Source organism: Sceloporus occidentalis, unplaced genomic scaffold (assembly GCF_023333645.1).
Source record: "Sceloporus occidentalis isolate IW3139 unplaced genomic scaffold, rSceOcc1.0.p SCAF_1, whole genome shotgun sequence".
Taxonomy (NCBI): Eukaryota; Metazoa; Chordata; class Lepidosauria; order Squamata; family Phrynosomatidae; genus Sceloporus; species Sceloporus occidentalis.
Genome location: NW_028316981.1, coordinates 157,933,827 through 157,949,628, shown reverse-complemented (window position 1 = coordinate 157,949,628; position 15,802 = coordinate 157,933,827). Strand labels below are relative to the sequence as shown.

At 40.9% G+C, this 15,802-nt stretch overlaps 1 protein-coding gene across 1 annotated transcript; it reads right to left on the bottom strand.

The window, feature by feature from the left end:
• Nucleotides 1–1,865: 1,865 nt before the first annotated feature.
• On the bottom strand, nucleotides 1,866–15,802 carry LOC149322493 (transmembrane protease serine 12-like). The gene is made up of 5 exons (XM_089528150.1): nucleotides 15,694–15,802; nucleotides 9,971–10,172; nucleotides 5,959–6,224; nucleotides 2,986–3,128; nucleotides 1,866–2,197 (listed from the first exon to the last, which is right to left on the bottom strand). The coding sequence occupies exons 1-5, from the start codon at nucleotides 15,800–15,802 to the stop codon at nucleotides 1,958–1,960; spliced, it is 960 nt and encodes a 319-aa protein (XP_089384276.1). The 3' UTR covers nucleotides 1,866–1,957.

Sequence of the window (15,802 nt, the reverse complement as noted above, 5' to 3'; positions counted from 1 at the left end):
CCTACAAGGGCTTATAGGAAGCCAGGGACCGTCTAGGTCAGGGGTGGGCCCTCCAGGTTCTGAGAGACTACCATTCCCATCATGCCTCACCACCAGGCAAGTTGAAGGAAGTTTTAGCCAGGCTCATGAAAGCTTAGTTGTAGATGCTCCTCTTATGGTGATGCTACTCACCATAGATTGTAGGTGTGGCCCTTTTCGTCACACCTTCCATTCAGTTCACCTGACCCCATTTAGTTTATTCATTTAAAGCAAATAGGTATTCCTCTACTCTCTCTTTAGCTATTTTGGGCAGAACTCCCCCCTCATGATTTAGTGCATTTTTGCCAAGTTGAGCACTGTATTCCTTTTGGCAGAAGTTATAATCCAAGTCGATGTTCTGCTTTGTCACCTATTGCCATGTCCACACACTGGACTCGCCATGCCCTTTTTCTTCCTCTTCCTTCAAACATAGATTTTTATTATTATTTTTAATTTCTCTTACAAGGTCAAGCTCATTTTGAACTTTAGGTTTCCTAATTTTCTCTGTACAGATATTGGCCACCTGTTTGCATTTTTCCTTGATGATTAGTCCCTTTTTACATTTCTTTTACACACCCTTTTAAATCCCAGGTCACCCAAGATCTCCTTATGCGTACACTGGTTTCTTTAGTTTCCTCCCACTTTTGTTCCTTATTGAAAATGTTTGAATTGTACCTTCAATATCTCACTTTTTAGAAACTCCCATTGAACATGAGCATCCTTCTCTTTCAGTATTTCTGACTGTTAAATCTCATCCAATATTTCTTTAAGTTTATTAAACTAGCTTTCTTAAAGTCCCAAGAGCACCTCTGAGTATAATCAGTTTTTCTCTTGATAATGACTCCAAGAGAATCATGTCCATAATAGTCAATCCTCTTGTCACTTCAGAAGTCTTTGGGAACATGAAATTGTGACCAAGGCAAGTCATGAATTCAATGTTCCTATTGTTTACTGCTGGTATAATGTTTACCCCAGTACTGTCATTCTACTGTCCATCATCTTACTCATGAATTTCCACAGATGTATACATTCCATTACATATAATGCTGCTTCTCCCTCCACCCTTCTGTTGGGTCTATTCCTTGTAAATATGTTATATCCCTCAATTATCTCATCAGGTTTTAGTAATGCCTATAACTTGTCTTTCTATATTAAGAACTGATTGTTTATTTACTGTGCTCTGTGCATCAGTGTAGAGATACCTGAACCATGGGTTAATTCCTCCAGCTGCTTCCTTTTCTCCCCTTCCCATTGGTGAGTTCATATATCATGTATCCAGTTTCCCTTGCATCACTGACATTATCAGCCCTAATATCTGGTGTCTTGTTCTTCAAAACTGCATCAGAGGATGCAATTTAAAATCTTCCTGATCAGGTGTGCCATATTTCTAGCAAACACATTCTTAACAATCAACATCATGTGCATCCTATCTTTTGTCAGAAGTCCTTCATGGAGGTGCAGACCATAAGCCAAATTTTTCTCAGCGATGGAAAGTTGCATGGCTAGTTCTTCAGTTGCAGTATTTTCCTCTCCCTTCTTGGGCTGTGCTTTTCAACAGGTGTGAATGACTGAAACAATATTAAAGCTGAATTCAGACATGACAGATGTGCTCCATTAAAAATATGTTTAATATTTAATATTAAAACATTAGGAAGGAAATAGGCAATCGGTTAGAAAGCAGATAATCAAATTTTACTGCATTTTTAAACCATGTATTTTCTTTTTAGTCCATTCTGAAGAATATGACAACATAATTTAGAGCACATATATACATATAACATTTAATAGTACCTTTTAATTTACATTTTAAAATTATGACATATTTACTTGTGAATCTCTGGGGACAGAATAATAGATTCTAAACCCTACTATAGTGTAAAATAAGGATTTTTAAAAATAATATTTTGCAAGACGTTTAAAAAAGCAGTATGTTTAAAAACTAGTTTGGGGTAATTTTAGTACAATGGAAGGTGACCCACAACACAGGCAGAAAGGTAAGAGTATGGTGAATGGAGAGAGTGGTAGTTCTGCTATGAAGCCAACCCGTGTACTTAGCTAAACGTACATAAATTCCTGGAAACCTTGGTCGGCCACAACCATAGCCATGACTTGTGATTCCTATCTGATAAAACTTGTTTTCATCTTGGACATAGCACACTAGAGGTCCACCACTGTCTCCCTGCAAAACGAAGAAAACAATCTGAGTGCTGTTCATTATATTCTGAAGATTTAGTATGCAGAGAGTAGGCTGCATTCAGTAAGCCAGGTTTCTGGAGAATTTTGGCTAAATGAGCTATATGCCGATTCAGTCAATCCCTTTGCACCCACTTGGCTCCACACAGTCGATGCAGTTAAACTAACCAGAAACGACACATTTACCATGTCATACTGACTGAGCCTCTTGTTTTATTGCATGTGCACCATGTTTGAGAATCAGGGACTGACTGGTCAGCAGCCCCAGTTCAAATAATACAGTAATCTTTCCTTATTTGTTTAGTATCTTCTGCTAGCAGGAGGACTTAATCAGGTGGGAATAGGCAGTATATACCAACAAGTGCCTGTTTCAGTCAGCCAAGATTCTCCATAGCTATGGTTTCCCAGGGTTAGCAATTGCTGTCGTTGTGATCTAATGTATGAGTTACTCCTCTCATGATTTGTAATGGAAAGCGTGTTTGAGATGAAATACTGATTAATCCAGAATCATGCTTTGTTTGAATTGCACTACCTATGTCTAGTGTAGACTTATTAAAAATAGTTGTGCAATTCTCAACTAGAATTTTATAACATATGATCTCAAATACATATTATACATATTAAATTCTGGGATTGTTCAAATTTTCATTTCTCTCCCCCAAATTTCTTAACTGCTTTGGTGCCACTGTGACTTGTTACTGGATCATACACCTCTTAGAAATAAGATAAACTTGGTTAGCAATTTGTTTTGAAATAAATCTGTCTTCACTTTACCTGACAGCTATCAACATGTCCACTTTCAGAACCAGCACAAAAATTATTTTTTGATACTGTTCCCATATACCAATGAAAACTATTGCAGATATGTAGCGGGATAATTCTTATTTGAGCTTCTTGTAATATAAAACTGCCTTTACCTGTAAGAAAAGTATAAAATTATGCTGTTTCCATCAAAAACTCTTAAGTGAACAATATTAAAATATGCTGTTTGTTTGTGACTAGATTATTTGTGGCACTATTGCTCCTAAATCTAATATATCATGCTGATACCCCCTATACATCTCAGATTACAAGCATGTCCCAGGCTGCATCTGCATTGTAGAAATAATCCAGTTTGATGCTGATTTAACTGCTATGGCTCAATGCTATTCTGGGCCTAGTACAGTGCATGACTGATGCGGCTTTCAGCATATGCTGAAAGCCACGCCAGAAGAAAGCTCAGTGTGCCCTGGAAGAGGTAATGGCATGTGCACCGCGCCACAGCCACGAGCCTCATTCTTTTTAATGGGGCTTGAGCATACGTGGAATTCCCTTTATGCTGGGGGGGGGGGGACGTGAAAGGATCCCCACGTAAGGGAAGGGCCCGCTGTAGTTTGTTGTGGCACCAGTGCCACAACGAAATATAGCTGCAAGAATTCCATAGCATTGAGCCACGGCAGTGTTAAACTGGGTTATTTCTTCAGTGTGGATGCAGCCTCAGTTAACAAAGTCTTTGACAAAGAAACTTCTTTTCACAAAGTATTTTAGACCAGACCAGCTCCTTTTTTTCTCCTTACCCTCTGCCTAGCACCACTGGCTTTGGAAGGATGGTGAAGGAGGGCTGGGGAAACACAGATTTTCAGTATCAGGTTGTAGGTGTGTTTTTGTAATAAACAATGCAATAAAGTTTAAGGTGGGAAAGAAGGTGATTCTCATCTTATTGATCTTTGCCTTCATAGGCAAAGTAAACATTTGACACCTCCAGAATCCCTTATTGAGCATGAATGAAAAATAAAACAGAAACAGGGAAATTGTGTGGAGTATTTTAAAAAGAATGGTGCAAAAGTAAAGCTGTTCTTATTCAGTTTTGTACCGTTCTTTTTTAATCACCGTGTATAAGCATGCCTCACCAGCTGCCCATAGTATGTTTAAAAAATAACATAAAAATAACATAGATCTGGCTACCAAAATGGAAATCCTAAAAAAGAGTAGGCTTATGAAAGAAAGAAAGAAAGAGAGAGAGAGAGAGAGAGGGAAGGAAGGAAGGAAGGAAGGAAAGAAAGAAAGAAAGAAAGAAAGAAAGAAAGAAAGAATCATGCCCGGATGCATTTTGGAAGGAGCTTTCAACGTGAATTCGCATCGCTCGATTCGCAGCCACCCTGGACTGAGCTGGAAAAAACCCGTTTGATAAATGCCTACATGTAAAAGGGATCTAGGAGTCCAAGTAGATCACAAGTTGAACATGAGTCAAAAGTGCGACACAGCAGCTAAAAGGACAATGCAATTTTAGGCTGCATCAATAGAAGTATAGTGTCTAGATCAAGAGAAGTAACAGTGTCACTGTATTCTGTTTTGGTCAGGTCCCACCTGGAATAGTGTGTCCAGTTCTGGGCACCACAATTCAAAACGGATGTTGATAAACTGGAGCGTGTCCAAAGGAGGGCAACTAAAATGGTGAAGGGTCTGGAAACCATGCCCCATGAGGAACGACTTAGGGAGCTGGGGATATTTAGCCTGGAGAAGAGAAGGCTAAGACGTGATATAATAGCTCTGTTTAAATATTTGAAGGGATGTCATATTGAGGAGGCAGCAAGCTTGTTTTCTGCTGCTCCAGAGAACAGGACCCGGAACAATAGATGCAAGCTACAGGAAAAGAGAATCCACCTCAACATTAGGAGGAACTTCCTGACAGTAAGGGCTGTTCAACAGTGGAACAAACTGCCTCGGAGAGTGGTGGAGTCTCCCTCCTTGGAGGTCTTTAAAAAGGCTGGATGGCCATCTGTTGGGGATGCTTTGATTGAGAGTTCCTGCATGGCAGGGGGTTGGACTGGATGGCCCTTGTGATCTCTTCCAACTCTATGATTCTATGGTAAATTGTCCCATCACATTTGTGCGCAATGTGCCCTAGTCAGATGGTTAGTGGGATTCACAGCTCTTTTCTTTCTTCTATTTTCTTCCTGCAGCCATTTTCTCCCATTTAAAAAAATCTCCAGTTATTTCAGTGGGAGAAATGAACAATACCAGCCCCATGGCTAAAGCAGGTTCCCCATATTCCAGGGGCTTATAGTGTTTTTAATGCAGTGGAGACACATCTTCTCTAAGCACATCTTCCTTTTGCGCTCTCTGTTAATGGAGTAGCATCAACTGTGATCTTTCCACAGCCTGATAGAAAATACTTTTCATATTTTCTTTTCTAAGGGTACACCACCACCAGGAGAAGATAAAAAATCCTATGCCCCCTCTCCCAAGTGCCAAGTGCCCATTTGTAATTAATGTTCTACTGGAATTAAACAGCAAATAAGATAAAGATGGGGAAACAATGGTTTATTGCTTGCTAACTAATGATGAGCTGAAATGGATATGGCCTTGTCTAAAAATCTGCTATCACTAAGTTATTCCAAGCAACACCAGAGAAGAGCTACCGCTTAAAGTTCACTGCCCAGCAACACTAATGAGGAATAATAATTTCACCTATATGGCTTAGGTCCCTTAGATAAACAAATATACTTCTAAAAATATAAATGACCTCATGTTTATAAATGATTCAGTAAATAGGAGTACTGTCAGGTATGGCAAGAAGACAAACGTGTGGGAGCAGCTTCCTATTAAATGCATACTCACTGCCAGACTTGGATTTCCTTGTATATAATAAACAGAATAACTCTGAATATACCCACTGCACATAATTGTTCTGATCTTACAAGGCTTACCAAGCTAATAATCATTCTCAATAAGACATTGGTTTAAAGGAAAAAATAAATGACTTACCTTTCTCTTTTTTCATTCCCCACCCTGCTATGTAACATTCAGTCTCTTCACTCAGGGAAAGAGAAGAGTGAGGTAAGCAGATGGGCTGAATGTAATCATTGTATTCGATGGGCTTGCTTAGTTGAAACAGAGCAATATCATTGTCATAGGTGGCCTGGTTGTAGGCAAAATGGATCCTGATAGCCTTAATTTTGCTCCTTTTAGTATATTGTGTCGATCTATAAACATGATAGTAACCAAATGCAGCCCTCCAGAGCTTTCGGTTCCTAGGGCAGAATAAATTCCTGTGACGAATCAATGGTTGACAGCTTTGCAACCAATGCAACAACTAAAACATTTATATCTAGAGATACATACTCAGTAAACGTTATAACAGCAAATTCAAAATATGCACCAGTAGTCTTATTCAGGAATAACAGAAGTAGATAAACATATTAGGAAGAAGTAGGCTTGAGCCCCGCATTCCTTCAACATCTATCTTCACATGAATAATGACTTTGAGAAAAGGGTCACCTCTATCTGTGGAGATTTCCCACACAATCTGGCATGCTGGTTTTTCATATTTTCAGATTCCAAGGACAGCTTCAAAAATTAACTTCACACGAGGACAGGAAAGGAAGTTGAAAGAGGCATAGCTACAATACTTCCACTCCTCATGTGTTTATTTTATGTACTTTTAAAAAGCCTGAATAGGACTAATCATACACAAATAACAAAGTGACATTCTCATCACATCATCTTCAATAACTTTTTATCTTCAATAAATTTAGGAGCATTATGAACAGTTTACTGTCTGTACCATTCAGCCAGAGGTTGATCTGAGAATGGCAATTAGCTCACATGGAGCTCACAGATTTAAATAAAGCACTTCTTAGACACTGAAATATGGACAATAAAACAAAGGATAATATGGAAGATTGTCCTCTGAATCAACACTACAAATAATAACTCCAAGATCCAAAGAGCGGCAAAAATAATTCTGCACATTCACCAGAAGTTCTCCATTTATGTTTTTGGAGCAGCAGCCACCTCATGCAAACCTTTTGAAGAAAATGAGTGGAGGTGCATGAGTAGTTCATGACTGGGTTTATTTCAACCAGCATAACGATCTACTGTTTGAAGTAAAGTTCCACAGTATTCCTGGCAAGCCACAGTAGACATAATTTTTAAAAAGGAAGACAATAAATTATATCCTTATTTTGTTGTTAACTGCCTTGAAGCCAATTCCAACTCATAGCAACCCTGTGGATGAGACATCTATAAGACCCCTTTTCTTCCACTGCTCTCCTTAGATCCCATAGATTCATACTTGTGACCTCCCTAAGAGTCCATCCATCCAGCAGGCTGACTTCCTCTTTTTCAACTTCCCTCAACCTTTCCTAGCATTAGTGTCTTTTCTAATGAGTCATGCTTTCCCATGATGTGTCCTAAGAAAGACAGCCTCTCTTTGATCATCTTGGCTTCCCAGGAGATTTCAGGCTTTATCTGTTCAATGACCCATTTGTTTGTCTTTTTGGCTGTCCACGGTATCTCCAGCACTCTTCTCCAGCATCACATCTCAAAGTAATCTATTTTTTTCTTATCCACTTTCTTCACTGTCCTGCTCTCACATCTGTACATGGTAATAGTAGTGCCGTCCCCAGCACCAGGTAACACCCAGTGCCAGAAGGCCTTTTAGTGTGTGCACTTGGCCCCTAAAAGGTTTGCCACCACTGATCTATATAGGAAGCTAACAATGAGACAACAGGATGACTGGAACCTAGAGCAAAGTAGGGGTGGAACGAGTGATGGGATCATGCGAAGTCCTACAGTTATAGGTAAGGAACTTGCCTCTCTTCCTGATGTCTGCGCAGTCCCACATACAGCTAAGATAGCAAACATGTATTCCAAAGGCAGGGCAGGTGCTTAGCAGCCACAAAGCAGAGTACTGCCATTCCAAAATTGTAATCTGTTCAACATCAAATTTGTGATGGGAGAAGAGCACTAAGACCAGAGGGCAATGCATCACTAGGCCTCCAGCAAAGGTGCCACAGATGTTGCAACCACCCTAGAAAAATGAGTACTGGCCTTATTTGCAGACGAGGTCCTGTCATCTGCTAACAGAAGTGGAGAGTTGTGATGTTCTGGATTACTCTACATATGTTATATTGCACATACATTAAAGGAAATGAGGTACAGTATTGTTAAGTATGGAGTCCAGGGCCATAGAGTCTTCCTCAAAAATATTAATGGCCATAGAAGTAAACTAGAAGCCCCATTCTGTCATATTTTGCAGAGAAGGCTAAAGCAATGCAGGTATGACTCCCAAAAAGAAGAAAGCAGGTGAAAACTAAGAAAATTTTCATCCACATCCTCCTCCCCCCACCCCCCGGCGCCCTGGCTCTTCCAAGCAGCAAAGCTCACTGTGGTCCAAAACATACTGCAGAAATAATCCAGTTTGAGACCACTTTAACTGTCCTGGCTCAATGCTAGGGAATTCTGGGAACTGTAGTTTTGTGAGCCAGTGAGCTTTCTCTGTCAGAGAACTCTGGCACCACAATAACCTACAATTTCCAGGATTCACTAGCACTGAGCCAGGGCAGTTAAAATGGTCTCAAACTGGGTTATTTCTGTTGTGTGTTTTGGATCTGAGGTACTACCACTGTGGCAGCTGAAAAACGGAGCAGGAACGCAGGATGGACGTCCCCTTCCACAGGCATATGTGAGGCAGGGGCTTCAATCTGAACTATAACTTTGGAAGTTTCCCCAGTGGAGCTTTGCACAGGCACAGAACCTATATTTGTGACAGCACAGACACCAGGAAGAAATGGTGGACTTTCTGTTAGTCTTGAAATGGCAACCGTTCAATTCATACTAAATCCGATCATTAATGTGCATAACACATTAGCTTTGTAAGGTAAGACATGTTCTGTTCCCTGCCTCTACTGTAGAATAACCTGATGTGAAAGCGGATATGCCCTAAGTCTGCCTTATACAAAGCAGATTGATTCAAGACAGTTTTCCTTTCCTAAGTATACTAAGTGCAAACTGAAGCAAGACATTGTCTTCCTTCATAAGGGCTGGGCTGGGGATTGCCAGAGTGAAAAATGGAGAGAGTCCCTGTATTTTTAACAGCAGTGTAGAAAAGAGACTTTCAGCAGGTGTTTCTGGTTACTTGCTTAAATTTCCTCTTCTGCACAACAAATTAAGATAGTGCTATTTTCACTCTGCAACCCTAAGGGCTAAGCAGACTACATGGTGCATTGCGGATCATCTAATCATCATGTTAACAGTAGTCCTGTGAATTCTGAGTGACCATGAGGAGTGACCATGTTGCTGTAAAACAGCAACAACACATTTTTATATCTCCTGTTCCTAAAACAACTTTTGACTTAAAATATCTCACTCCCCCCGAGCAAGTTTCTAGAACTGCTCCTCACTGCTCCAAAATGATTGACTTGTGTAAGACTCATGAAAAGCCCACTAAGGGGATGTGCATGCAGCATGGAAATAAAGATGGATCACTAGACATATGATTTATTATGTAGACTGGTGTGACAGAACAATTGGGCAATTGGCTTTTGAGGTTACAAACCTTTGTATTCAGACTATGGCCCAAAACACACTGTAGAAGTAATCCATTTTGAGACCGCTTTAACTGCCCTGGCTCAGTGCTAGGGAATCCTGGGAACTGTAGTCTATGGTGGCACCAGAGCTCTCTGACAAAGAAAGCTAAATGTCTCACAAAACTACAGTTTCCAGAATTCCCTAGCACTGAGCCAGGGCAGTTAAAGCGGTCTCAAACTGGATTACTTCTGCAGTGTGTTTTGGATCTATACAATCTGATGGGAGTGGAGCTTTGTGGTTCTTACTGTAGCAGTTCCTAGAATTGCATCTCTTTTCCAGAACAAGCAAAGCAATGAGGGAGATGTTGGATTCAAAACTTCACAGGCAATATCTTTTCAACTTCAGAAAATATTTTTATCACACCAAGCAAGTGAGAGAAAAAGATCTAGACTTAAACAATACATACGTCCGCTTTCTAGTGCAGTGTGCAGCTGTCAGCACTGAGTAGCTATTAATTAAAGATCCAGCACATATATGAACAAATCTTCCACCAGAGCGGTAAAACTGAAGGCTAACTTGCCAGGGCCATGCTCCAGGCTGAGCATCGTGGCCACCTATAATGCGAGTGCCTGTTTCTATCTCATTGTCAATTATTCGTTTTCCACATTCTGGAAGAAAAAGGTTATAATTGTGAGGTGCATCTTTTTTATGTTTTTAAGTACAGTGTTTCTGAAACAAGGGTCAACATTTAACAATAACACATTTCAAGCTGATCCTGAGATCTACTGATTTAAACTGGATCACTTTGTATTGAAGATGTCACACAGGCCTGATGGACTCTGTGACCCTTTAAAGCCCTCATATCTGAAATAATACAATATAAAACATTAATTAGTTTAATTTAAATGTTAATAGGCTTATTATAAATTTATTCCCAAATGGATAACTAATGGGGCTTATGCATGCTTAAGAGCTAGCATGGTGTAGTGGCTTGAGCAGCAGATGACAAGACCAGGGTTCAAATCACCACTTGGCCACTTTGGGCAAGTCACACTCTCTCAGCCTCAGAGGAAGACAAAGACAACCCCCCTCTGAAGAAATCTTACCAACAAAATCCTGTTGTCATAGGGTGACTACAAGTCAGAAACAACTTGGAGACACACAACAACAATGCATACTTAATATTGGCTAAAATATTCTCATTATTTGAAAGCCCCACGTGACAATAAATGTCAATAAAACATGCATCCTTATAAAACATGCAGGGGTAGCTGTGTTAGCCATTTAGCAAATTCAAACAAAAATCCACCAAACAGTGATACCTTTATTGGCCAACTGAAATGCACAATCTACTCGTTGCAAGCTTTCGAAACTCCACTGGCTTCTTCATCAGGCAAGATGTTATAAACCAAACAGGAGAAAAATTGGAGATGTTAGTAAGATGTCTGCCTTCTGTTGTTCTGTCCTTAGTTAAGATGGTATGGAGAGGGCATGGGCATCTTTTGCAGGCTGGCTCCTCCTCCTCCTGGCTATGTAGCGCATGGGAGATTTTCAAAGTCAGAAAATTTACTCAACAAGGACTCATCTCTTGCAATCCAATCTGTCTCCATTCCTGTGAGGCCACAGGCCTCTTTGTAAGCCAGTGGAGCTTCAAAAGCTTGCAACAAGTATATTGTGCATTTTGGTTGGCTAATAAAGGTATCACTGTTTGGTGGATTTAAGCATCCCTACACTTCAAGTACATATTTCAAAATCTAGGAGTTATTCTGCCAATAGCATTAGCAAAGTTAATTTAATTGCAATTTAACTTATGATTTTTTTTACTGTAATGTTTTTAAGCTTGTTGTGCAGTGGTTTGGACATGGTTCTAATCCTGGTTGGGCCATAAAATCCACTGGGTGACCTTTGGCAAGTCACACTCTCTCAGCCTTGGAGGATGACTATGGCAAACCCATGCTTAAGAAACTTGTCAAGTAAACTATGCAATTAGTTCACCTTAGGGTCGCCATAAGTTAGAAATGACTTGAAAGCGCGCACACACACACACAGTGCCTTGGATCTCAGAAAGAGAGGCAGGATAGAAATAAGAAACTTGATAATATGTATTGTTGAACGAGATCCTATGAATGGAGCTTAGTTACCACTGAACAGATCTGCCTAAAGGATCCTTTATATTGCATTTGAAAAGTCTTGACACTTTTTTTTTTAGGAGTCCAAAATCTTTTTGTTGCTGAAACAAAAGACTTCCTATTCAAATAATGTTAGTGGGAGTAATAAGTGTAGGAGAGGAGAAACGTTTACCCTCGAATACATTATGTTGCTTTGCAAAGGGATCTTGTAGCACCTTTGAGACTAAGGTCCAAAACACACACTGCAGAAAAAAATCCAGTTTGAGACTGCTTTAACTGCCCTGGCTCAGTGCTAGGAAATCCTGGGAACTGTAGTTTATATTGGCACCAGAGTTCTCTGACGAAAATAGTCAAACTGACATAGAGGAAACAAGAAAAAAAGTGCAAGGACCCAACAGTGGGAGGCAAAAAAACTTGCACAGGCAGCAAGTAAAAGGGACCCATGGTCTGCGATGTCTCTACACTAATGCACAGAGCATGGGAAATAAGCAAGATGAACTCGAACTCCTAGTACAACAAAGCAAATATGATATAATAGGCATCACCGAAACCTAGTGGGATGAGTCTTATAATTGGAATGTGGAAATAGAGGGGTATAACCTTTTTAAGAGAAATAGGCCAAACAGAAAAGGAGGAGAAATAGCACTATATGTCAGAGATATTTACACCTGTGAAGAGATCCAGGACATCAATCATGGAAGCCAGGTGGAGAGAATCTGGATAAAAATTAAAGGGGAGGGAAACAAAAAGGATGTTACGGTGGGAGTCTACTACAGACCCCCAAGTCAGACTGAGGAATTGGATGATATCTTTCTAGAACAGATGACCACACAGTCAGAAAGGAGAGATGTAGTAGTGATGGGTGACTTCAACTATCCTGATATTTGCTGTAAGTCAAACTCAGCCAAATCCTCAAGGTCTAGCAAATTCCTCACTTGTCTGGAAGACAATTTCATTGTCCAAAAGGTGGAAGAGGCAACAAGGGTGTCAGCTATTTTAGATCTGATCCTAACCAACAAGGATGACTTGGTTAATGGGGTGCAAATGGTGGGATCATTAGGTGGAAGTGACCATGTTCTCCTGGAGTTTGTAATACAGTGGAAAGGAGAAGCCAGGCATAGTCAAACACACATTCTAGATTTTAGGAGAGCGGATTTCAGTAAACTTAGAGAACTATTGAGGGCGATTCCATGGTCAGAAGTACTAAAAGATAAAGGAGTTCAGGACAGATAGGACTTTCTCAAAAGGGAGATACTGAAGGCACAATTTCAAACAGTTCCAGTGAAAAAGAAAAATGGGAGGTGTCTCAAGAAACCAGGATGGATGACTAAGGAACTTTCAACCGAGCTAAGTTCGAAACGGAACATGTATAAGAAATGGAAAAAGGGGGAAATCACGAAAAAGGAATTCAAAGAAATAGCAGGCATGTGTAGGGGTAAAGTCAGAAAAGCTAAAGCGCAGAATGAATTCAGGCTTGCTAGAGAGGTTAAGAACAACAAAAAGGGCTTTTTTGGATATGTCCGCAGCAAAAGTAAGAAGAAGGAAATGGTAGGGCCACTGCGTCGAGAGGATGGCAAAATGTTAACAGGGGACAGAGAAAAGGCAGAATTACTCAACACCTTCTTTGCCTCAGTCTTCTCAGAAAAGGAAAAGGGTGCTCAACCTGAGGATAATGGAGCAGAGGACAGAATAGGGGAATTTCAGCACAGAATAAGTAAAGAGATAGTAGAGGAATACTTTGTTAATCTAAATGAATTTAAGTCTCCAGGACCAGATGTACTATATCCAAGGGTATTAAAAGAACTGGCAAATGTAATATCGGAGCCATTGACAATAATCTTTGAAAACTCCTGGAAAACAGGAGAGATCCCAGCAGACTGGAGGAGGGCAAACGTTGTCCCCATCTTCAAAAAGGGGAAAAAGAGGATCCCAACAATTATCGTCCAGTCAGTCTGACATCAATACCTGGAAAGATTCTGGAGCAGATCATTAAACAGAGAGTCTGTGAACATCTAGAAGGCAATGCCATAATCACAAAAAGTCAACATGGGTTTCAGAGAAACAAGCCATGCCAGACAAATCTGATCTCTTTCTTTGATAAAATTACCAGCTTGGTAGATGAAGGGAAAGCTGTGGATATAGTATATCTTGATTTCAGTAAGGCCTTTGACAAGGTTTCCCATGACATTATTGCAAACAAGCTTGTAAAATGTGGACTAGACAAGGTAACTGTTACATGGATTTGTAACTGGTTGACCGGCCGAACCCAAAGGGTGCTCAACAATGGCTCCTTTTCATCCTGGAGAGAAGTGACCAGTGGGGTCCCACAGGACTCTGTCCTGGGGCCAGTGTTATTCAACATCTTTATCAATGACCTGGATGACAGAATTGGTAGCATACTTATCAAATTTGCAGATGACACCAAATTAGGAGGAATAGCTAATCCTTCAGAGGACAGGATCAAAATTCAAAATGACCTGAATAGACTAGAAAGCTGGGCCAAAGCTAACAAAATGAAATTCAACACAGAGAAATGTAAGGTATTGCACTTAGGGCGGAAAAATAAAATGCACAGATATAGGATGGGGGATACCTGGCTGAATGAAACTACGTGTGAAAGGGATCTAGGAGTCCAAGTAGACCACAAGTTGAACATGAGTCAACAGTGTGATGCGGCAGCTAAAAAGGCCAATGCTATTTTAGGCTGCATCAATAAAAGTATAGTGTCTAGATCAAGAGAAGTAATAGTGCCACTGTATTCTGCTTTGGTCAGGCCCCACCTAGAATATTGTGTCCAGTTCTGGGCACCACAATTCAGAAAGGACATTGAGAAACTGATGCCACTTTCCCTAAGGGAAAACAGTAAGCAGGAGAGTGGGGGTGGGGGGACCAAACACACAACCATTTGGGAGTAGATTGTAATGATCTCATCAAGAGGGTCTACACTGCAGAAACAATCCTGTTTCACACCATGTTAACTTCCATGGCTCAATGGAATCCTGGGATTTATAGTTTGTTGTAGCACAGAGCTCTCTGACAGAGAAGGCTAAATGCATCACAAAACTACAGTCCCCAGAATTCCATAGCACTGAGCCACGCTAGTTAGTGGGATTCAAACGGCATTAATTTTGCAGTATAGATGTAGCCTAGATCAGCCTGTCGTGCCCAAAACAACCGAGTGTCTTGGCTCTCATACTACCAGGGTGCTCAGGAACAACTGTCTTTGGGCTTTTTAAGGGTTATTTGTTGTGGCATATAATGCTTTTGATGGCCCAAAGTCCCCTCTTAGACAGATGTACATATCTGCAAATCTTAGATTACATTTTCACGAGTTTCATGAAAAGTTTACAGCACAGTGAACACACTGTGAGCTATTTAGCCTTCTCTGTCACAGAGCCTTGGTTCCACAACAAACTACAATACCCAGAATCCCACAGCATTTAGCTACAGCAGTTAAAGTGGTATCAAACCAGATTATTTACGCAATGCGGATGCAGCCTCAGTACAACAGAATTCAGAAATATGTAGTTTTGTGAGGCATTTAGTTCCAAAATACACTGCAAAAATAATCCAGTTTGGGACTGCTTTAACTTCCTTGGCTCAGTGCTGGGGAATTCTGGGAATTGTAGTTTTGTGAGACATTTAGCCCTTCTCTGTCAGAGAGCGCTCTGGTGCCACACCAAACTACAGTTCCCAGATTCCCTAACGCTGAGCCAGGGCAGTTAAAGCGGCCACAAAATGGATTATTTCTGCAGTGTGTTTTGGATTTAAAGTCTTCTCCTCACAGAACTACAAGCCCCATGATTACATAGCATGGAGCCGCGGCAGTTAAAGCGGCGTGAAATGGCATTATTCTTCCGGAGTGGCAGCAGCCTGAGCCTTTTCCCAAGTCGCTGTTTTTCTCCTTTTGTCGGCCATCCCAGGCGAGCACCAATTTGCCATTTCCACACAGCTGGGGCGCAGGGGCTGCTGGGACTAGTAGTTCTGATGAATGGTCTCCCCACGCACATGCGCACTCCCTCCCCAGGCTGTGCCTGGGCGCTAACTGCGCGGCTCTCACCGTGTGATGCGTTATTTGCGCAGAGGACTGTGGGCGGGGCTTTGGCCAACAGCGGCAGCAGCAGAGCCCAAAACGAGGCCGCTGGGGGCCGAAAGCGCCGACGGGGCAT